Below are 25000 nucleotides of genomic sequence, written 5' to 3'. Positions count from 1 at the left end.
TTATCAGCTGATCCACACTCATTTGAGAAGCCGTTGCTCCCCAGAAGCACCAGTGCTAATGCTTTGGTCACGCATGCATCTGGATCTTAATGAAAAAGCCAAACTAATTAATCTGTCCACATGACAGCTTTCATATGGTAGCAGTAATCGCTGACTGGACGAGGACCTTCTCACTCGGCGGTTGTATGAATATACATTTCCAGAATGACTGAGCCGTGTTTCTCTCTTCTCTCTCTCTGCAGGTAAGGTGTTGAACACTGACTTGCGTCACTACCTCAGCCTGCAGTTTCAGAAGGGCTCCCTGGACCACAAGCTGCAGCAGGTGATCAGAGACAACCTGTACCTGCGCACCATCCCCTGTGAGTACCTGCGCAGCCTCCTGCACACCTGTCACCTCGCCGCTTTGTCTTTTTAAAGGGAGACACTGCAGGTGAACAGGGTCATACATGTTGTACACACTACAGGTGAACAGGGTCATACATGTTGTACACACTACAGGTGAACAGAGTCATACATGTTGTACACACTACAGGTGAACAGAGTCATACATGTTGTACACACTACAGGTGAACAGAGTCATACATGTTGTACACACTACAGGTGAACAGAGTCATACATGTTGTACACACTACAGGTGAACAGAGTCATACATGTTGTACACACTACAGGTGAACAGGGTCATACATGTTGTACACACTACAGGTGAACAGAGTCATACATGTTGTACACACTACAGGTGAACAGGGTCAAACATGTTGTACACACTACAGGTGAACAGAGTCATACATGTTGTACACACTACAGGTGAACAGAGTCATACATGTTGTACACACTACAGGTGAACAGAGTCATACATGTTGTACACACTACAGGTGAACAGGGTCATACATGTTGTACACACTACAGGTGAACAGAGTCATACATGTTGTACACACTACAGGTGAACAGAGTCATACATGTTGTACACACTACAGGTGAACAGAGTCATACATGTTGTACACACTACAGGTGAACAGGATCATACATGTTGTACACACTACAGGTGAACAGAGTCATACATGTTGTACACACTACAGGTGAACAGGGTCATACATGTTGTACACACTACAGGTGAACAGGGTCATACATGTTGTACACACTACAGGTGAACAGAGTCATACATGTTGTACACACTACAGGTGAACAGAGTCATACATGTTGTACACACTACAGGTGAACAGGGTCATACATGTCATTTGTAATATTTGTAATATAAACTTGTGTTGATGTGAGTCATGAAGTGGGGAAGCTTCATGATATCTGTTAGTTACATGTATGACCCTGTTCACCTGTAGTGTGTACAACATGTATGACCCTGTTCACCTGTAGTGTGTACAACATGTATGACTCTGTTCACCTGTAGTGTGTACAACATGTATGATCCTGTTCACCTGTAGTGTGTACAACATGTATGACTCTGTTCACCTGTAGTGTGTACAACATGTATGACCCTGTTCACCTGTAGTGTGTACAACATGTATGACTCTGTTCACCTGTAGTGTGTACAACATGTATGACTCTGTTCACCTGTAGTGTGTACAACATGTATGAATGTTACAATACATATCTCTAAAGGAGCTTTTCTCTAAAGGAGCTTTTTCTCACACTCTTCAGCAGAAGTCTCCACTTCAGCAGCACTTACATACACCAAACTTTCCACTTTCATTCCTCTCTATATTCTAAAGCTTTGTGCAGAGGGCTTTGTTCACATGTCACTCACAGCTCATGTTATACACGCTACACTCACTACATGCAGGAGATGCACAGAGTTCTGTGTGTTGACAGGAGTTAGTGATTTATGGAGTGATACAAAGACAGATCCAGAATCTGTACAAACCTTTGACATGTGAACAACATGAAACACTCTGAACCTGCTTCATCCAGACTTCTCTTTAGATCTGGACATGGAGCACATCAGCACATCTTTAATAACTTCATGCCTCATTTACATATTAAACACTTGTAATATAAACTTGTGTTGATGTGAGTCATGAAGTGGGGAAGCTTCATGATATCTGTTAGTTACATGTTTGACCCTGGATCAACATCGGAGATATATGCAGTGTGTCTCCAGTCGCTCAGCTTATGTCTCCGTCCTCTCGGCTCACGTGCCGGTGGCTTCTCCCTGCGCACTGAGCCGTGGCGTCCGGCCTCACGAGGAGCCCAAATAGCCACTCCAGCAATCCCAGTCCCAAGTGGCATCTCGGAGTGAGAGAAGCGTGACTTCCTTCTTCCTCTACGCACGGCGAGGATTCATTAAGTGTCACTCCCGCCTCCCACACAACATGGAGACAGTGCCAGGGGTCCTGGGCACCACACAGCCCTTGAAGCCTGGCTAAATCCTGACACTACTACATATCTTCTTCTTCTTCCGTGAATCCCTCGGCGTTAATATCCAGGATGGTGGACATGTAATAAAAGGAGTCCCGGGTTTACAATCTTTACAGTTTCTTTTTGAAGATGTTCCTTTTAAGTTTCTACGCCACTGAGACAGAAGACAGAATGCAGCTCTGCGTTGATGTAGGTCATCGTGGACTCTTTGTCCTCCTGCAGAGATAAAAGAAGTTCAAAGTTAATCGTATCAAATCAAGTTCTTCTGCATTTCATATGAAGATTGATCAGCAGCAGCAGCAGCAGCAGAGCAGCAGAGCAGCAGCAGCAGAGCAGCAGCAGCAGCAGCAGCAGCAGCAGCAGCAGCAGCAGCAGCACGTTACACATGCAGGCCTCAGGGGACGAGTGGAGGGGGAGCACCTTCACCCTCCTGCTGCTTTATGAATAACCTTTTTAATAGCAAACATTAAGTGCATTGTGATTTAATCTCCTCGTGTTGCAGAAGAAATGATGAAATATAACATTTCTTTTGCTTCCCTTCACGTTAGTGTTGAGATTTATGCAGAACTACCTCCAGAAGTTTCTCTCGTTCTTCTAGACGCTTGAAGTCGACACTAAATCTGATGTAAAGAGAGTTTACAGATATCCCAGGAGAGCCGTACAGTGTTGATGTTACATAACGTAGACGCAGAGACTGACTGCTACTTCTTCTTTCATGTGACGCTTTTGTCCTGCACTGTTTCATCTCCTCAAAGGAAGAGATGGAATACAAAACGTCTCTTCTCTGGAGAGGATTAGCAGCAAATGTTCGTCCTGTCTTCTCTTCAAAGCTCCTTCTCAGATAACCGTCAGATTCCTTCACAGTCTCTGAACATGTGTGAACATCTGTCCAGGTGTGCACTCATCACCTCTCCATGTTCGGCTCGACATCTTCTGATTACAAATGCACACGCTGGTGTTGTTGAGAACTGAACCTGATTCTTCGGCTGAGTGAAGAATAAGCACACGTTCCCTCTCTTTGTGTGTCTGCTGCTCTCTGGTGACGTCTCTGTTTGATGGTCTCTGCAGCTGCTTCCTCATGTGACGGATGTTAACGCAGGAGCAACATGAAGAAGACTCCCTGGTGCCTGCAGCGCAGTTCAGCTGAGGTTTCCTAAAAAGCCGATTCCATCGAAGATGACGCTGAGCGGAGTCGGCATGTCGGGGAGCGTAAAGTCTTCCAACGATATGTTTCCAGTGTCTCAGATGATCAACGAGGGGGGAAAGGTGACACTTCCTCTAAGCAGCTGTGGTGGATTATTATTTACAGATTGCTCCTCTGATGGTCTCCAGTTGGGAAGTCGTTCATGAGCTTTAAACTTTAACCTTGTTAAACTGTTGCACAAAAGACCTTCGCAACTAAAGTAAAGAAACAACCTTTGACTCGACAACGAGCCGAGTTTAAGGCTATAAGATAAATTCATCCTGAGAAAGGAGGGGAGTTCATGCGCTCAATGATGAGCAATGGGTTTTACACTTCTACCTGCAGGATGGGAAGAGCAGAAGGAAATCCACATTCAGTTAATGTCTAGTTAGTTTGCAATCAGATAACATAACCGACGTTTAATGTGATGCTCCTCTGACCGACTTTGTGATAACAGATATCTTAATGTGTACCCTTCACTTAGGAGAATGTCAACTTTAAGTACTAAATCTAAGGTGTTTTCGGCAAATGGACGCTACAAAGAGACTCCAGATTACCCGACACCACCTGAATGCACCACAGATGCTCCTTCTGGCGATGTAACAATAGTGGAACACATTTGGTGTGTCTGATTTGGTTCTTGTATCCTCCATGTTGGAGGTGAATGTCTGAAAAACAAGGAGACATTGGGAGAAAGTCAAAGACAAAGTTCTGTTATTGCAGCTGTCGCTTTAAGAGCGTCTCAAAGACCTTGAAGGAGACGTCACGCTGTAGAACACGTGACCTCGGAGACGTCTGGACAACACCTCCACAGTGACGAAGCTCTGCATATTTCAATTCTCTGGTAATGAGAAGTCTCACAAAGTGTTTCTTCTTTCCCCTCACAAGTCACCAATATACGTTTACGTTGCATCATTGCGTTGCCATGGAAACAAAGCTGTGCGTGGGATTTCAAGGAGACAAATCTGCAGCAGGTCGACGGGGAAGTTTCATCCATCCACATGCGCACCACTCGCCAAATATGTATTAATATGAAACTTAATTGCACCCTTAAGGAGTAAACGTGGCGCTGCAGCGTTCACGATCCTCCTCCTGCGTTACACGTCCCGTGCGCTGACAGCTGTGTGCACCATGTTTCATATTTTAATAATGAATGCAGAGCTTAGTTGTCCCAGTTCTGTTGACTATTCATGATGTAGACACAGTTCACCCCTGAGTGCTGCATTTGACTCATATCCCTGTGAGCTGGAGACACAGTCCCCCCCCCCCCCCCCCTCTGTGCAGTGAATGGCACGTTCCACCCTCCGTCTTAAACTGTGTCATTGTTGGCAGGTACCACTCGGCAGCCCAGAGAGGGGGAAGTTCCTGGAGTGGACTACAACTTCATCAGCGCGGGGGAGTTTCGGGAGCTGGAAGAAAGCGGACTGCTGCTGGAGAGTGGCACCTATGATGGTACGTCTCACTAACACACACTTCATTATGAACAATGAGCTGCTAGGACTTGGAATGTATTAGTTTAGTTATTTTTGACCTTCAGTGTTGAATGTTTGGTGAGATCGTGCGTCTTCTTTACTTATTCGGTCTGCTTTGTTTAGACTTTTGTTGAGGACAAGGAGTCCGATTTATCTTAACACGACATTAAACACTGAACAGGTCGTGTTTAGATTTACCTGTTTCCACAAGTACGGTGCTGAAACTCAAGTGCAGCAAAGGAAACCTTTCAAACGACACTAACCCTAACTGCACCGCTTTTAAAGTTCTCCTCCGCACCCACACACACACACGACAAAGTGTCAATCAAGGAGCAACATAAATACAATGCCGGGCTGCGACGACGTGCAGAACATCAAGGCTTTCCTGCAGAAGTGCGATTATCTTGTCAGAGAAGAGGCAACTCCAGGTGCTCAGGAACCAGCGTCATCAGTCAGAGACGCTCTTTGTTTCTCCTCTTCTCCTTCTATTACTGCCAATAACTCGATGTGAAGGACCTGCAGCCAACAGGTTCACAGTTCACACGCTGCAGCTGTGAAACAGCCGGAGACATGAGGAAGAACAACGCTAACTTGGGAAGTCCACAAGAGGAAAACTAAGTATGAAGTTCCCATGGAAACAGTCCTACCACTACGGCTGATGATGAAGCTCTGGTTATTAGTTCTCTGGTGAATGTGCTGAGCTGTGCACCATCAGATGAAGTCACGTGGAGATAAGGTTTCCCCGGGAGGTTTGGAGAAGCTTCACACATTGTGTCCCACACGCCGCCCTGTGGAGCCGTGCACAGGATGAGTAATGCACCTGCTCCGACTCGTGCAACACGACCACACGAGTGTTGTGGACGGCAGGATTCAGAAGCAGAAGGTTAATCATTAATACCTTCTGACCTCGGAGTCTCCACGGTTTGATAAACTGTGCACACAAACTGAAACTCAAAGGTAGATATTTAAGCAATGATTTCCCCGTGGTGAGTCAGTCATTGTCCATTTTAATGGAAGAATGTGTTTCATGCAGCACTGCGACGCGGCTGGTGCTGCAAACACGAGCTACATTCTTAACGTTCAGGCCTCGGTTACACGGTTTTAAGAATTATTTTCATTCTGGCCAGAGGTTCAAGTTTAGTTGTGAAGGAATACAAGATTTATTTGAGTTCTGCAATAAATACACATCATTTTATGAAATATAAACTATACATATATATATATATATATATATATATATATATATATATATATAAACTGTCTGCTGGATGCAAGAACTTCATCTCTTTTCCTGTTTTTATTTGTTCCAGATTTATTTCTCTCGTCTTTGCGTTTCGAGCTGTGAGTTTAGTATTCACTGCTTTATGTTGTTGTGTTGTGTTTTACTGTTTCCATGCTGCAAAAAGAATTTTCCTCTTGTGGGACAAAATCTAAAGCGAGCTGAACTGTGTGTGTACGGAGCTCGGGGAAAACCACACTCCATTTCCGTGCACTTTTTAATAGCAGTCAGTCATTATTCATCTCTCGCTCTCCACTTGTGACTTCTTCAGTTGTGTCGCTGTGTCTGTGGCCCGTTTCAATAGAAAGCATGAACCTGTGCAGCCGCTGAGACTAACCGTCCGGACCCGTGAACAACAGGGGTGTGCCCCCGTTAATGTGTAACCAGGAGTGACACACACTCCCACTGCTCTGCTGCAGCCATTATCTGACACACACACAGTTTCAGATACCGGTCGTCATCCTGCTCATCAATAATCTAAAGTTACTTTATGGGAAAACTTAACTTAAGCATAAAAGAGCAGCATTGTGTGTGTTTATGAGGACGTAATCCTTTACGCTCTCAGTCTCTGAGCGCTGGAGCTTCAGCTGCTGGTGGAGTTTCAACAGCACAAAAACAAAGACAGATGAGAGTTACAGAATGATGTCAGGGTGTGAGTAATACTTGTTACCTTAGCTGGGCCGAAACTCTCGAGAATTACATCTGCGTGCTTGCCAGAGTGTGTGCATGTATGTGAATTAGGGCATATCCAATGTTCTACCCTTCTCTGCGGTCGGTACAGGAAAACCAGAAGTATGAATCATTCATGACGGAGACGGACGGACGGGGGCTGGAATGGACGAGTGAAATGAAAGAGAAGCAGGTGTTAGTGACAGAGGACATAAAGCGCAGCACTGTGATAACTTCTCAGTTTTATTACTCACAAGTTATGCTGACATTGCTTTAATTTATTATCTGGATTTCGGTTTTGTTGGTTTGTCAGCAGGATTTACGCAGCATGAAGGAAACATAACAAGGGCCTGACAGTTACACTCTGGATGTTATTCTGCAGGGGGGGTGGAGATGACCAGTTACCCTCCCCTTGTTTAGCTGCACCACATTGCCTACAACCATTTTATAATAGGGTTGTTTTTTGGTGTAACAGGCTTTGCAAAGTTCTGAGGCAACGCTGCATAGCTGTGGCAGATTAGATAGAAACGGGGCAGCGGGCCAGAAGTCACGGAGGAGGGAGGGGGCAAAGGTGCTACGCCAACAACAGCTGCCCCCTCCCAGGAACGGGCAAATCAGACGCCTGCAAGATTAAGAAGTGCCTCCGCTCTCAGGACTGAACTGCTGAGATCAGACGAGGCAGATTAGTGTTGCTCTTGGGCACGCCCAAATGAAATAAGACGACAAAAACAAAAGTAAAACAACAAAGGTTGGAGGGATTAGGATGGATAAGAGCAGCCCTGTGAGGAAAAGTAAAAGTAAAAGATAGGGAGGATGTAATTTATATTGGGTGTCACCGCACAGACAGAGGAGATGAATATAAACTGGAAAGAAAGTTTATGTATGAGAAGCCATCACACACACACACACACACAAGCGCAGGGAGTAGAGGAATGCAGCATAGACAAGGTTGGCCTGTTAAGTGTGGGCATCCGTGCCAAGCGGAGCCTGAGCCGTGTGCCAAGGCTGGAGCACAAGATGGGCTTCACCCGCCCCGGGCCCTGGCAGTGCAGCACGTTCTCACTCCCAACTCGTCAAATACAGACGCTTGCTTTAGTGGCCCAACGCTTCAAAATACGACTCTCTGGGTGACCCTCTGGCCTCGTCTGTTGGACGTGTCGGTAACAGCATGTCAGTTTACACTCGTGACGTGCAGTCTTTTCAAAAATAAACTTCCAATGTAGCTGCACTCAGCTTTAAGGTTTATATGTGCAACAAAACTTCTTAATAGGCTTAGAAGAAGGTTTGTGGTTTGTGTTAAAAATCAAGCAGCAACCTCCGGGTGAAGTGAAGCCGACGCAGAAGAGACTTAAACCTGCAGTGTCTCTGATGTCCAGCAGGGGGCGACTGTTCGACAGATTGTATAGAAGTCTATGAAAAATGTTTCTACTTCTCTGTAACCTCCAGCAGGGGCGACTCCTCTGGTTTTATAGAAGTCTATGAGAAAATGTTTCTACTTCTCTGTAACCTCCAGCAGGGGCGACTCCTCTGGTTTTATAGAAGTCTATGAGAAAATGTTTCTACTTCTCTGTAACCTCCAGCAGGGGCGACTCCTCTGGTTTTATAGAAGTCTATGAGAAAATGTTTCTACTTCTCTGTAACCTCCAGCAGGGGCGACTCCTCTGGTTTTATAGAAGTCTATGAGAAAATGCGTATTTTTACTTTGTGGGAGTTAATAATAAAAAAGAAAGCTCCACCCTCTCACTTCTGGTTTTTTGCACTTCTGGTTGCAAAAAAACCAAGATGTCGACAGCCAAGACGCTTCAAACCGTAGTCCACAAACCACATGGGTGGCATCACGCTATAGTTAAATGAGTATGTTTGTTGCGTAACTCGCGTTAGTTTAGTACGTAAGCTACGTAACAAAAGTAAGTTTTGATGGTTTATCTTGAGATTTTGAGAGCTTCTCTGTTCTGCAGTAACTCTGTAACAGTTGTACTCTCATTTTCACAAGTCGGTGATGAGATATGCTGGCAGCTGCTGACTAAAACCGATGACATGAAACACACACACACACACACACACACATTCTCTCTCACCCACAAACACACACAGCTTTAGTGCATATTTCAGCTTCACGTCTCTCCGGGCACCGCCGCCTTTTAACGGGAAGCGAGTTTAAAGAAATGTTCCTTTTCCCCATGCAACTACTTCTTCCTGGCAGCAGCCCTGCGTGTGTAACATGAGTGAATGGCTGTGTAATTCTCTGACGGTGCCAAGCAAGTGTTGGCTCATGCTGCTGCTTTACACTGTCCACCCACCGCACAGAAAGCTGCACACAGAGCTTTAATGTAATCACACTGTGATGAAATGATGAGCCCTGTGTGCACATTGTTTCTGCTGCTGCCGCTGCCTTCGACACCACTGCTGCTTTTCATTTTGCCACAGAAAGGGAAGCGAGATAAATATTACATAATGTCAAATTCTCCGGTGTGATGAGCTGTAATATGTGTTTTCTTCTCATGCCTCTAATAGTTTAAACGTACATGAACTTTAATCAGGTTCTTGCAGTACAGTAGTAAATATGCATTTTTTATATGTGTTATTAATGCTTGAAATGCTTGTGATTTCGTCATAATCTATTATTACCCGGCATTATTTTTATGATAATAAGTTATATTTAATATAAGTAAATTGTCATTCATTCATTTACATTTTTTAATTAATATACAAAACAAGCTTTTAGATTATGCATTTATAAGTGCATAGATAATAACGAGACAAAGTATTTATGGGGAATAATATATGCATACGTGTGCCTGGTTAATGTTAATGTTGTGCGACTTTGTCAATTAAAATCTATTTATGGGAAATATGCGTCAGGGGATCAAATCAAATCAAATCAAATTTATTTGTATAGCCCAATATCACAAATTATACATTTGTCTCAGTGTGCTTTACAGACTGTACAGGTTACAACATCCTCTGTCCTTAGACCCTCGCATCGCACAAGGAAAAACTTCCTAAAAGAAACCCCAAAATTAAAGGGGAAAAAATGGAAGAAACCTCAGGGAGAGCAACTGAGGAGGGATCCCTCTCCCAGGACGGACAGACGTGCAATAGATGTCGTGTGTACAGGATAAACAACATAGTACAAATACAACATTTGACAGAAATTATGTTGTGTTGGAAAAAAAAAAAAGAAATAGAAAGTTTGGATGAATCCAGGAAAATGTCAATAAGGCTTCCCGGTGTCCAGCAGGACCAGGTCAGCAGGCGCTGTCACAATTCATTCATGATCCTGACGTAAACTTTATCAGTGGCAACCTGCCACATGAGAGACAGACACTCCGGGGATGATACCCCGGATGGTGAGTTAGTAACATACATTTACATAAATGCATACAGATAGAGAGGGAGAAGAAGAGAGGGAGAAGAAGAGAGAGGGAGAGAAGGAAGAGAGCAGGGAGGTGTCCCCCGGCAGTCTAAGCCTATAGCAGCATAACTAAGGGCTGATCCAGGGCAAACCTGAGCCAGCCCTAACTATAAGCTTTATCAAAAAGGAAAGTCTTTAGCCTACTCTTAAATGTGGAGAGTGTGTCTGCCTCCCGAACACAAACTGGAAGCTGGTTCCACTGGAGAGGAGCTTGATAGCTGAAGGCTCTGGCTCCCATTGTACTCTTAGAGACTCTAGGAACCACAAGTAACCCTGCAGTCTGGGAGCGTAATGCTCTAGTTGGTTTATAAGGTACTATGAGATCTTTAAGATATGCTGGAGCCTGACCTTTAATTGATTTGTAAGTCAGGAGAAGGATTTTGAATTCTATTCTGTATTTTACCGGGAGCCAGTGCAGAGCAGCTAATACAGGAGTAATATGATCCCATTTCCTTGTTCTAGTCAATACACGTGCCGCTGCATTTTGGATCAACTGAAGAGTCTTAACCGACTTTTTTGGACAACCTGATAACAATGAGTTACTGGATGTTACTGGTGTGACAGTATGACCGTGTGATACCACTTTAAAGCGGCACCTGCCGTTAGAAAGATGGCATATGCCGGTGGAACACTAGCAGCAGACCACTCCAAGTATCGGCATATGCCGTAGAACCGTAGCGGCATATGCCGTAGCCACTTTCCGATCTCGCCGCTACTGTTCCTGCAGCTCCTCACAGGGACGAGAGGAGACACGCTGTGGATGACTTAAAGTCACAATGGATCAGTCGGTGTTCAAATCCACCAAACTGACGGCCGGTCTTTACGTTTATTTCTTTAAAACGGAAAATATTCAGTGAATGCAAACTGTGGTCGAAGTTGGTGAGATGTTCTTTACTGGATAGTACAGTAATTATTGTTGCTCATTGTTTCATTAATATCTGAACATGTCGACGTGTTGATTCAGGATGCAGCGTTGCCAAATAGTGAGCACACATCGTATTCGATTGGAGACTCTGGCATCCCAACAGGGAGGGTCTTTGTCTGACATGCTCAATACTTTAAGTAACTCATATGCACTTGTTCGTATCTCTCTGTGCCTGCCACGTGTTAAGTTTTATGTCATCTGATAATCTTCAGCTGTTTATTCACATATTTATTAATCATTGATGCATCACCGCTTTGATCCAGCCCAATTTTGCTTCCCTTAATAATTAACTCTAATTGTTATTGCCAGTTGAAATCTTTGATCCAGTTGTCAGATCAAAAGAAGTATTCGTTCTCTCTCATTAGAATATTAATAGGATTGAGCTTTCCAACTATATTAAACGGAACTGTGGATATTTATTAACTTCTATATTACAATATGCGAATGCCTTTAATAAAGCGGTATAATAGAAAGCTGGGTCGTGCTGTGCCCCCGAGTCACAGAGTTAAACTGCATTTTGTTGAAGTAAAGTAAATGAGGAGCCTCATGAGATTCTAACTGCTCATTTAACAAACTCAAAGCCAGAAGACGACTTAATTCTCTCCCAGCCTGCCATCTTTTGAGCTGCATGGTTTTACATGAAGTAATACTTTCTCATCAACGTGGCTCATTAGTGCTGTTAATTACGACACCATCCATCTCACTTCCTTATTGTGGCCCCTGTCTCCCTGCTAAAGGCTGCTCACAGAGGCTGTGTGTGTGAGCTTCAGAGAGCATGCAGCGAATGACCTCTTCTGATTCAACCCCCTCAATTTACATTCTGCCAGTAAGCATCCAATTAATTACAAGACCAAGACGATCATTTCATGGCTTTAGATATGGCACCGATGTTAATTCTTCATACATTAAAACACAGATTAATGTAATTACCCCGAATCAATTATAATGCATTATTTAACATGTCGCTCTGATGAAGTGAGCTCTTCAGTGGGTGGGTTGTTTGTTTAGCGCATCATAATTAAAGGTGAGAAAGAAATCGACAAGTTGTGATGGTTATTACCCCCCCCCCCCGGCCATCACCAATAAAATGTCACTCAGAGAGACACCTACCAACCAGGAGGAGACAAAAAAGGACTACAAAGAGACAAGATGACTACAAAGAGACACAGAGTGACTACACAGAGACACAAAACGACTACAAAGAGACAAAGAGTGACTATAAAGAGACAAAAAATGACTACAAAGACACTCTAAATGACTACAAAGAGACAAAGAGTGACTACAAAGACACACTAAATGACTACAAAGAGACAAAGAGTGACTAAAAAGAGACAAAGAGTTACTACAAAGAGTGACTACAAAGAGACACAAAATAAACACAAAGACACTAAATGACTACAAAGAGACAAAGAGTGACTACAAAGAGACACAAAGAGACAAACAATGACTACAAAGAGACATAACAGCTGCAAAGAGACCCAATATGAACACAAACAGACAAAAAAGTACTACAAAGAGACTGTAAAATAAAACATAAACACAAAGGGAAACAAAACAAACAGACACAACATGACCACATCTCTCTCTCCTAGCTTCCTCCAGTTCTTCCTCCTTTGTTCCCTCGTCATTTCTCGCTCTTCCTCTCTGTGGACTCTTGGTCACAGTTGCTGTCCGCTCCCTGATGTGCTGTTACAATACTATGTTCAGCCACTCAGACACAGTTGAGTCTTAGCAGCGCTGCAATCCCACACAACTGCTGCAGGACCCGGAGAACAAGCGGGGAATCAATATCTGTACCTCTACCACTACTTCCTCACCTCTGGTGCTTTGAAGTTCTCATTCTTTCTCTTATTCCTTGTTCTGTTGCAGGAAGAGAGAAGGTAGTGAGTGGTAAAGTGGGTCACCCCTCTGCTTTAGTTGAGGAAGGATGAAGACTCGCTCTGTGCTGTAAGGCTGTTTACAGCCTGAGGCACAAACATGACAGTAAAGGCAAGCTGATGGACTTAAAGGGCCGAGCGAGTGCTTGAGAACCTGCATCGACGTAAATGCTGTAGTCACAGTTCTCCAGGGAATGAAGCAGTAAATATGAAAACATTTGATAAGGATCAAATGTCCTCATAAGGGGAGGAAAACACTCCAAACTGTTTCCCAGTCCTCGCTTCCATGAGGAGCTGTTGTGGGTTAGTTTGCGGCTTTAGGGTTAAGATTAGAAGTAGATTTTGAGTGTGGGTTAATGTTTGGTGTGTAGTAATGGAGGGTACATGTTAGGGTGAATATAGTCAAAGAAATCATCTACATGTTAAACGCACAATGTGTAATTTTCTGCCACTACGTGTCTCTGAATCAAAACTATAACAAAAGCTGGAGCAGAATCCTCCACAGAGGTCTCCTCCTCTCAAATACAAACAGACCCGCTGATTAACACCGCTACAAATGATGAATAAAGCAGTTTCACTTTTAAAATCAAGCAGCTACAAGCTAAAGGCTAACGTTCACTCGGCTTGTTTCTCTGAGAACTTAAGATCCAGACTTTCGGGAGGTTTTTACCGGGAGCAGAATTCTCCACAGAGGTCTCCTCCTCTCTCTGATTCAAAGGTTAAACATCAGAGTTTCTCCTGCACGCTGTTCGGCTAACGTTAGCTCAGCTTGTTTCTCTGAGAACTTAAGATTCAGACGTCCGAGGACTAAAATCCTTCATCCTTCAAATATAGAGTTAAAAACACCAAGATGTAAAAAGTGTCAGTTTATGAAGCTTCAGGCTACAAACACAACGCTGACGCTGCTCAAAGGGGAGACGACGCCATGACAGGAGGGAGAGGAAACGTTACCTTCAGGGACATTACACATTTCTCTGTCTCACTACATATACAACACAGGACTGATGACACCATGACAGGAGAGAGGAAACATTACCTTCAGGAACATTACACATGTCTCTGTCTCACTACATATACAACACAGGACTGATGACACCATGACAGGAGAGAGAGGAAACGTTACCTTCAGGAACATTACACATGTCTCTGTCTCACTACATATACAACACAGGACTGATGACACCATGACAGGAGAGAGAGGAAACGTTACCTTCAGGAACATTACACATGTCTCTGTCTCACTACATATACAACACAGGACTGATGACGCCATGACAGGAGAGAGAGGCAACGTTACCTTCAGGAACATTACACATGTCTCTGTCTCACTACATATACAACACAGGACTGATGACACCATGACAGGAGAGAGAGGCAACGTTACCTTCAGGAACATTACACATCTCTCTGTCTCACTACATATACAACACAGGACTGATGACACCATGACAGGAGAGAGAGGAAACGTTACCTTCAGGAACATTACACATGTCTCTGTCTCACTACATATACAACACAGGACTGATGACAGGAGAGAGAGGAAACGTTACCTTCAGGAACATTACACATCTCTCTGTCTCAGCTACATATACAACACAGGACTGATGACACCATGACAGGAGAGAGAGGCAACGTTACCTTCAGGAACATTACACATGTCTCTGTCTCACTACATATACAACACAGGACTGATGACACCATGACAGGAGAGAGAGGCAACGTTACCTTCAGGAACATTACACATGTCTCTGTCTCACTACATATACAACACAGGACTGATGACAACATGACAGGAGAGAGAGGAAATGTTACCTTCAGGGACATTACACATTTCTCTGTCTCACTACATATACAACACAGGACTGATGACACCATGACAGGAGAGAGGAAACGTTACCTTCAGGGACATTACACATGTCTCTGTCTCACTACATATACAACACAGGACTGATGACACCATGACAGGAGAGAGAGGAAACGTTACCTTCAGGGACATTACACATTTCTCTGTCTCACTACATATACAACACAGGACTGATGACACCATGACAGGAGAGAGAGGAAACGTTACCTTCAGGAACATTACACATTTCTCTGTCTCACTACATATACAACACAGGACTGATGACACCATGACAGGAGAGAGGAAACGTTACCTTCAGGAACATTACATATGTCTCTGTCTCACTACATATACAACACAGGACTGATGACACCATGACAGGAGAGAGAGGAAACGTTACCTTCAGGGACATTACACATGTCTCTGTCTCACTACATATACAACACAGGACTGATGACACCATGACAGGAGAGAGGAAACGTTACCTTCAGGAACATTACACATGTCTCTGTCTCACTACATATACAACACAGGACTGATGACACCATGACAGGAGAGAGGAAACGTTACCTTCAGGGACATTACACATTTCTCTGTCTCACTACATACACAACACAGGACTGATGACACCATGACAGGAGAGAGAGGAAACGTTACCTTCAGGGACATTACACATGTCTCTGTCTCACTACATATACAACACAGGACTGATGACACCATGACAGGAGAGAGAGGAAACGTTACCTTCAGGGACATTACACATGTCTCTGTCTCACTACATATACAACACAGGACTGATGACACCATGACAGGAGAGAGGAAACGTTACCTTCAGGGACATTACACATTTCTCTGGAACATTTGGGATAATGTAAGTACACAACATATTCACAAGTATATGTTGTTGTCTGCCTCTCTTGAATCCAGGTAACTACTATGGGACCCCTAAGCCCCCTGCAGAGCCCAGCCCCGTGCAGCCGGACTTGGTGGACCAGGTTCTGTTCGATGAGGAATTTGACACGGAGGTCCAGCGGAAACGCACGACTTCTGTCAGTAAGATGGACAGAAAGGACAGCGCTGCACCGGAGGAAGAAGAGGAAGAGGAGAGGCCTCCTATGGTGAACGGCCTGGCTGGTGAGACACATCCTTGTTTTATTTGACTTCTTACAGCTGCTTGAAATGCACTTGTGCTTCCTATCGTTTTCTCTACATATTTAAACCCCTGCAGTTCTTTTTTGCTGGAATTCTTTCGCTCATTATATTATTCTCAGGATGTAAAACAGCAGAACCTTTTTTCTTTCCTCCTTATCATTCTTCCCTCCAAACAAACACTGTCAGGATTAGCTGTTCTGCATGCAAGGTCAGCACTAAATCACAGCACTGCAAAGTCAAGGAGCAGCCAAAGTCTGGCTGAGATCAATAGAAGCGGTCCCTTGGTTGGAGGCAGAGACTTTGTCCTCATTTGATTCCCCCACAAGAATGCCCTCAAAAAGCTTGCGGCACAAACTAAAGCAGAACATGTTTCAGTTGGGAAACCTCAAACTGCTGTTATTATAAGACACTACAAATTAAAAGGGTAATGCTCAGAATGCTGAACCAACATGTTGCATACCAAGCATCGATATGAAACAGTTTTCTCTCATAACACCATCCTCCCATCTTAAACCAGCCAGCTGCACAAAGTAGGAGCTTCTGGCCTCGTCTGCTCCAGCTGGAGCAGGCTCCTTCAGCTGCCCTGTCCTCTGTGAGGGCTTCAATGACCGGCCTCTAACGCAGCCTGCCCCGCTGCCGTGCGGCACTGCCACGCCAGATCATTAGCCAAGTGAGCCAGTGTGCACTTAAAAGAGCCGGTGCTGCAAACACAGCTAATTAACAATGCATAGTGAATTAAATTGCCAATGTAGTTACTTGGTGCATTTGTGATTCTTGAGGATAACTGGCCAAACATCATGTTGAGATATTTGCAGAACATTAACCAAAGTTAACCCCATTTGAGCCCAAAGACTATGTTTAGTGTGATAAGGAAAAAATACCACAACATTTGTTCTGATTGGTCTTGAAATCTGGTATCAAACTGCACAACTTTTACATTTTTAGATCACATGAAAAATCACTTTTAAATGTCTTCCATATGGATTTATCCAAATGTCATGGAATACTTTGGGGGGAAACAACAGTCCAATGTCCCAAAGACCACATATATGTGATAAGAAACATTCACGGCTGTCCAATTTAGGAAATGTCTTCAGATTTGGGCTGCAACCCCAGAGAACTCTTCCTCAAAGCTGTTGTTCATCCTGTAAATCCATCCAATCCATCAGTTTGAATTTATACACTTGTGGCATTTATTTTACACTAATATTTAAAACGTTCAGATGTTTTATTCATGTCTATATGTGACCTTTTGTCTTTAGTATATGTTTTTTTAAAATAAGCCATTACATGTTTCAACCAAACGCTCACACATACATTTCTTTCTGTATTTATTGGGTTTTTTTGTGTGGGAAATGAATAAATAATAACACATGCAGTATATGTGCTGAACACAGCAAGTTCACATATGTTCTCAAGGAACAGTCAATCCCCTGGCGATGGTGTTGGCCTGCATGACTCCACACACAACTGGAGCATAAAGGCTTATTCACATCATTTTTATATATATTTGCATATAATGTATGCACCATATCTAGCATCTGCAGGAGGAAGGGGAAACACGCACATGATGCGGTTACATGACGAGGGAGGAAGGTTAAATTAGTAAAAAAATTATCAGTGAGCTCTCGCATCCAAGAGCAAAAGAGAGAAACGTCATCACAGACGCATCAGCTCTCTGCCGAGGAGAAGAAGGATGTCTCTCCTAATTCTGCAGTAAATGCAGTTTGTTATACATTGACCAAGCATGTTGATGGATTGTATTGTATGGACTCTAAAGTGTTGAGGACGTGCATTAAAAGGCGTGGAGGAAGTTTAATGATCATGCATTATTGTTAACATTATTGTTGTATTGCTTTCTTCTCGTCCGTTGAATGAAGCACACACGTCTGCAGCAGCGCAGTTTAAGGGCTGAAAGCCGCTATAGCTTAGAAAGTGTCTGTATGTAGTCAATAATTCTGACGTTATAAGTGCTCAAACCCTCCATGATGAATAAGAGGCCCCAATTTCAACACAAAAAGCTCTTGGCTTCTTCCAATCAATAAATGTCACTTTCCATCCCCACCTTTCTGTTACCGCAGTCAAACAGAGCATGCATTCAATGCTAGGTCATACACAGCCAGATGAAAACCTGGAGATAAGAGCCTCACACACACACACACACACACACACATACACACACACGCAGCAGCCTGTGTGATGCTAATAGAGTTGTGATGTGGCGCTCGCGGCTGGGTTGAAGCATTGGTCAGCTTTGCTCCTGCCTGGGAGGCAGTTCCCAGTACATCGCTGCTGAAATGCAAATCCTATGGCAATTGCTGCACGTCCGTCCTCTCTCTGTGTACTCTCTCCGTCTCTCCTTCGCTCTCTCTCTCTCTCCCCCTTCCTCTCCTGTGGATGTAACCGTCCAGCCAGTGTACAGAGGAAGATCCACTGGAGCGACAGCAGCAGCAGCAGCGGGGAGAGATGCAAGGAGCCCAGAGGAGCTCCAATGGCGCCTCATTCTCACCTCCTGTCTCTTTCTCCTTCTACCATCTCCCATACCCCTACTCCCAACCCATCCCTCTCTCTGTCTCCATGCCTGTGTCCCTCTCGCCATGTCGGCCCGCAGAGCACAAGGACAAGGCGGAGTGGAGGAAGACGGTGCCCAGCTACAACCAGTCGGCGGCGGCTATGGACTTGCGTGTGTGGAACACGCAGGATGAAAGTCAGGAGTCTTTGCCGAAAAGCTGGGAGATGGCCTACACAGAGACCGGCATGGTGTATTTCATAGAGTAAGTAGCCTTTCTCCTGCTGCTTATTTGCATTGTCTGCTAATCCCACTCCCAGTGCACTCCCAATTAGGGATGCCACGGGGAGGAAAGATTCCCCCCAAACAAAGTCGTGACAACACCAGTGTATCCGATGTTGGGACAAGAAAAGGTATTACTCGATGCGGCTCAGAGAACCTCCTGATGTCTTTAACATTGAACGTCTGTGTTTGCGGCCTCTCTGCCCGAGCCTTTGCTGCGGCGCCCGCAGGTTTCTTCCTCTGCACGTCTTCAAACCAAAAGTTCTCAGATTAAAGCATCATTAAATGATCGTCGTTGGGTTTGAACCTGTCGGTCAACTCCCGTCCCGTGGTGATTGGTATGCGACACTTACTTGCTTCCCGGAGCAGACGCTTTCACTTTATATCTGTAGCTCCGTCGTCCAGTATTGATGACACGCTTTTGTTTGATGAACGTGGGATGCTGATAGTCTACGTGAAAATGAACTAAATGGATTTTATTTCTATAACAGAAGAGAAGGAAAAGAAACAACATGTGGGTGGTGGGCAAGTAATCTGTGTCTGCTCGAACACCAGTAACAAGGCTACTCCCTATTCATCTGTTTTACCGCCATGTTGAGCCAAATGTGCTGCGATCTGGCAAAGAGTCCTTTCTGCTCGCCATCCAGCGCTCCTCTGCACGGTATCAGAGCAGGTGTTGGACATGGAAGCTGACTGTGGGCTCAGCAATGACAGTTGTGTTGTCCTCCATTTAAGTTTTTCTTTTATTTCCCCTGTGTTTGTCCCGCGTTGTTTACCTGGCGCGTTAGTCTGACAAGCAGTCAACGCTGAGCCGCTGACAGAGCCAGGTGCTGCTGAATCAATAGCTCCTGCTGCCAGCCGGAGAAACAACAGGCTAAATGAAGCTCGCCACCCCCGACCTGCTCGCTCAGCTCTGCACTTTATGATCTCTGCAGCTGCTCCTCCTTTTCTCTAATTCTCTCGTTCTCACTCTCACTCACTCTCCATCTCTGACTCTCTCTCTCTCACTCTATCTATCACTCTCTCTGTCTATCTCTCTCACTCACTCTCTCTCTCACTCTGTCTCACTCTGTCTCACTCTGTCTCACTCTATTTCTCTCTCTCACTGTCTCACGCTGTCTCTCTCACTCTATCTCTCTCTCACTCTGTCTCTCACTCTATCGCTCTCACTCTATCTATCTCTCTCTCTCTGTCTCTCTCTCTCTGTCTCTCTCTCTGTCTCTCTCTCTGTCTCTCTCTCTCTGTCTCTCTCTCTCTGTCTCTCTCTCTCTCTGTCTCTGTCCCTCTCTGTCTCTCTCTCTCTCACTATCTCTCTCTCTCTGTCTCTCTCTCTTTGTCTCTCTCTCTGTCTCTCACTCTATCGCTCTCACTCTATCTATCTCTCTCTCTCTCTCTCTGTCTCTCTGTCTCTCTCCGTCTCTCTGTCTGTCTGTCTCTGTCTCTCTCTCTCTGTCTCTCTCTCTGTCTCTCTCTCTGTCTCTCTCTCTCTGTCTCTCTCTCTCTGTCTCTCTCTCTCTCTGTCTCTGTCCCTCTCTGTCTCTCTCTCTCTCACTATCTCTCTCTCTCTCACTCTGTCTCTCTCTCTCTGTCTCTCTCTCTCTGTCTCTCTCTCTCTGTCTCTGTCTCTCTCTGTCTCTCTCTGTCTCTCTCACTCTCTCTCTCTCACTATCTCTCTCTCTCTCACTCTCTCTTTCTCTCTCCCCCTCTTTTACCTCTAAGGGTCTTCTAAGCTTTGTTAAAGTTTTAAATTCTTTAATAAGCCCTTTGATCCCAGAAGATTAGTTAGCCACACGTTCTGTTCTCGCGGAGCTTTTAGTTCTGTTTGTTTGTTAAGCTGGTGGAGTAGCTTCTAGGTAGAGCGGCTCCTGAGAGTTGCCAGTTGCTAATTGCTTGGTTGTCACAGAATCTTAAATGTTCTTAAATGATTGTTACTGTGCCTAAAGCCTCTGTTTCCTCTTTGTATTTCAGTCACAACAGCAAGACCACGACCTGGCTGGACCCCCGCCTCGCCAAGAGGGCGAAGCCTCCTGAGAAATGTGAAGAAGGAGGTGAGACAAAGTCTGCAGGAAGTTCATGGACACTTAAACCTCTTCACACAAGTTCAATGACTTTAGACCCGACTCGAGTTTAACACCAATGTCTCGTGACTTCAGTTGGACTAATGATGTTAATTTTACAGCACGTCGACACTGAATTCCCCAGATCCACTTTGTTTGAACCGACAGCATCTAATCAAGTTGCAGCAGAGAACCACGAAGAACTAACACTGCTGAGCGCAAGTTCTACAAATATACCAAAGATAGTTTCATCTGTGTACAAAGACTATGCTTGGGACTTGACTTGAAAAGCAATGACTTGGTCCCTCGGCCCCTCAGTCCCACTCACTCTCCTCCCTTCACACACACACACACACACACACACACACACACACACACACACACACACACACACACACACTTCTTCTCGGCTGCATAAAGCAGTGTTTGCCTCTCTGAGGAGGGCGCCGGCTGCTGATTGAACAGCTGAGCGGGCCTGGTCGCCATCGAGCCGATGACACAGCACAGACCTCCAGTCTGTCCCTCTCCTCCTAATGGCTTCTGGGACACATGCAGGGAGCTCATCAGTGCACTGTCTCTCAAAAGGCAATTTCCTCTGGCCCCTCTTGCGTTAAGATCTCCTCTGAGCCGTGTGTTTTGTCACACAGCAACAGAGACTCAAGATGTTGCACACTTACACACTGCTGGAGAGAAAAGCTATTATTTTCCAGGGAGGCTAAAAACTGTACTAAAACTCAGCATTTCCTCCTTCTCTCCCTGCCACCTCCACAGTGTGCATTAAGCCCTAAACACACCGCGACAAATAAAAGCAGCCCTCCTGTTCTCTAGGTGGAGATAAACCTGCTGTGAAGCTGCCAGTCAAAGCACCGCGCCTCATTGCGTGCCATGTGGTGCCTCAGCAGTATCCAAAGTGATTTAATCTGCCTTCTCCCTGTCTGTTCTCCACCAGAGCTGCCCTATGGCTGGGAGAAGATTGAGGACCCGCAGTACGGCACCTACTACGTAGAGTGAGTAAACTTCTCCCTGTGGGTTGTGGTGGATGCAGATGATATGGCTTGCTGCCTGCACATATTCTCTTTGTGTCTTTGTTGAAGTGACTCACTCATCACTAATAAGTCTGCTTTTAGCTCAACCAGCTAGCTAAAACGGGCCACATACACACTAACACAGCAGTCACTCACAAATCAAGAGGGCAGACTTGAATAGGATATGTATCCATGCAAAGTCTTAGCAATCCTTTTTTCAATCATGCATTGCAGACAGTAAGGCAGGATTTAAAGGCAGTAGCCATAGACTGTATGAAATATGCACGTTGCCATCTTGGCCATCCAAAAATGGGTGGAGAGGTGGATCGTCGGTGGCGAGCCTGGGTGACGCAGCAGAGCAGACAGCCAGCGGCTAGTGACCTGAGACGGCCCTCACCTGTCACTCAATGCGGCCACGCCCTTAAATATACATTACTTTAAGCCTTAGGAGTGAGATGTGATTGTCATGAAGGGGGATATCAGTAATAGAGACCAAAAGCATCCTTTGTACCAGGCTGTAAACATGTTTATTGCTGCTGTAAAGTTGGACCTCTTCCCATGGGGGTTTGGCCTCAAGTGGCCTGTGAAGCTCAGCGGCCCTGTGGAATATGTGATAGTGGCATTATGCTTTTGTCCATGCGGTGGTTTCCCACAGTCCTGCAGATAGCAATTATGTCGGTAGAGATAACAGTGGTTGGGTTACAGCTTTGTGTGTGTGTGTGAAAGAGAAACAGACGCATGAAGACAACAGACAATGAAGGTTTTTGGTCCCTGAGAGAGAAACAAGGGCGAGATTCCTTTCTGATCAAGAGTGTAAACAAGAGCACAATGTTCCGTTTAAGTCCCATTACTGTGGTCAAAGAGGGAGAGACCTGCAGGCAGGAATGGGAGGAGGGGGGGGGGGGGAAGCATCAGCGTGCCTGTTTATGCAAGAGGGTCATAGAGAGGCTGCCTCTCTGCTCTCTCTGTCTCTTTGTTTGGGAAATTTAGTTGTGAATGAACGACCGACCGACAAAATGCGACAACGTGACACAAAGTCTCATTATTTCCTCAACTGCCAAACAAAACATGAGGTGTGGCAATCAAGGGCCGAGACAGAGAGGAAATGAAAGAGAGGGGAATGTTTATCTCCCCAGACTTAATGGGGAGGGTTGCTCTGTGCATGAGTCATACGCAGCAAGAGCACGTTTTGTTGACACACACACACACACACACACACGCATATACCATCAGTGTCTCAGCATGTGGCTGATTCACAGTGCAGCATCGATGCATTTTGCCTTCCCAAGGTGCTGTCATGACCGGGATTTACAACTGTTGGAGCTCATTACGCAGATGAGCCACCGCTCTCCATCACCATTTAACCGTGGAGGAACATTTCCTCTGGCAGGCAGAAAATGTTTCAGCACACAGGTGTGATTCTGCTGAACCAGAGCTGTTCATAAAAAATAAAAGCCCATTGTCATTTACATCTAACTCCAGATTATTTAATCTTTTGATCCTGGGATTACAATGCATCGAGCAGATGCTGATCCCATCAGGGTAATGTGGACTCACAGCAGATACTGATCCTCTATGAAGACCACACCTATAGTCAGCATGTCACGATACCAGACATTTAGCAGTCGATACCAATACCAGTGAAATTCCATGATTCTCTATAGGCATATAGATGCCACAGTGAAAAACGAAACAATAAATTCCACGTAATTCAAACTTCACTCCTTTGTTAGGAAGTTAAACAGCTCATAATTCCCTCTAATATATATTTTATATTGCTGTGAAAAGTCTCCTTCAAACAACTGGATTTATTCAAATTTCTCTCCAAAAACTACATTTTTTCATTTTACACTTGAACACATCATGATAACATTATAATTGACCTTCACACAATACTAAATAGAGCTCGAACGCACCATAATGCAAGAAATAGCGCCACGTTAGGATGAATGATACATTACCATAGATGCATCAATATGTCCTTCACTGTGCTGGACACCGATAACTAATAATCTCACGTCCTCACTGCAGCTGATTGTTGAGCTCAGTATACGTGAGTATTGTGTGTGAGTGTAGTCATGAAGCATTACAGTTCACTATCAATGCCCTCATAATGCACTATACACATGTTCATGTGCTCCGGTTGTCACATTCTCGTGAAGGCGATTATCTCGGGAACGATTTGGGGGTCAAAGGTCAATCTTAATCGCTAATAGTAGCTTGATTTCTGAGGTTCAGACTTGCTCTGTGCGTGTTGCACTTCTGCCATAGGCAGGTGTGGCTTTGTGGTCTACAGGTGTAGAGCGACACACCCAGCCCTTATAGTCAAATCACAGGTGTGTGTGTCCAAACATAAGAATGCAGAAACATTAAAAATGAGATGAGCAACAGGGTGGAAACGTAAAGTAAAGCTGCATCTATCTTTGTCACTATTTAAAGTTCTTATTCATGTGATGTTCGTATCTTCTTTCTGCAGCCACATCAACCAGAAGACCCAGTTTGAGAATCCAGTGCAGGAAGCTAAGAGGAAGTTGAGCGTCGACTCGGCTGCCGCGGTGCTGCCGCCGGCCGCCACGCCTGCAGGTACCCGAGTGCTCCCTCGCAAAAACGGCACACGTGTTATTTACAGTAGTTTATTAGAGGATCCTGCACAGCTAGTGCTCCGTCAAAGACGTACATTAAAATCAACACTAACATATTAGAGATGAATATTTATGGGTAAGCACCTACACTGATGTGTGTATGTATGAATACAAATGTAAACATGCGTAGCATCCTAAAGATATGCCCCGAGGGGTTTCCTGATTTGCTTTTTAAGCATTGATTTCTGCGTTGATCTAGTCCGAAGAGTTCCACGTGTTCATCGCTCTGTATACTGCACTAGTGAGCATGTTGGGACAGTAGTGTTTGCCCCGGGGAGTAAAAGACTCTTGTTCTGGTGG

At 44.7% G+C, this 25000-nt stretch overlaps 1 protein-coding gene across 1 annotated transcript in view; it reads left to right on the top strand.

Annotated features, from left to right (window-relative positions):
* Positions 1-25000, top strand: part of magi3a (membrane associated guanylate kinase, WW and PDZ domain containing 3a) — a 136471-nt gene that overhangs the window by 69256 nt on the left and 42215 nt on the right. The window contains exons 2-8 of the mRNA XM_029426101.1: positions 243-359; positions 4886-5005; positions 15961-16167; positions 18797-18959; positions 20945-21024; positions 21983-22040; positions 24535-24641. Coding sequence (XP_029281961.1) covers positions 243-359; positions 4886-5005; positions 15961-16167; positions 18797-18959; positions 20945-21024; positions 21983-22040; positions 24535-24641 — 852 coding nt within the window. The remainder of the gene's footprint in view (positions 1-242; positions 360-4885; positions 5006-15960; positions 16168-18796; positions 18960-20944; positions 21025-21982; positions 22041-24534; positions 24642-25000) is intronic.

The sequence above is a fragment of the Cottoperca gobio genome, unplaced genomic scaffold (assembly GCF_900634415.1).
Source record: "Cottoperca gobio unplaced genomic scaffold, fCotGob3.1 fCotGob3_104arrow_ctg1, whole genome shotgun sequence".
Taxonomy (NCBI): Eukaryota; Metazoa; Chordata; class Actinopteri; order Perciformes; family Bovichtidae; genus Cottoperca; species Cottoperca gobio.
The sequence above is the reverse complement of the archived record's forward strand: the minus strand, read 5'-3'. Positions and strand labels throughout refer to the sequence as shown.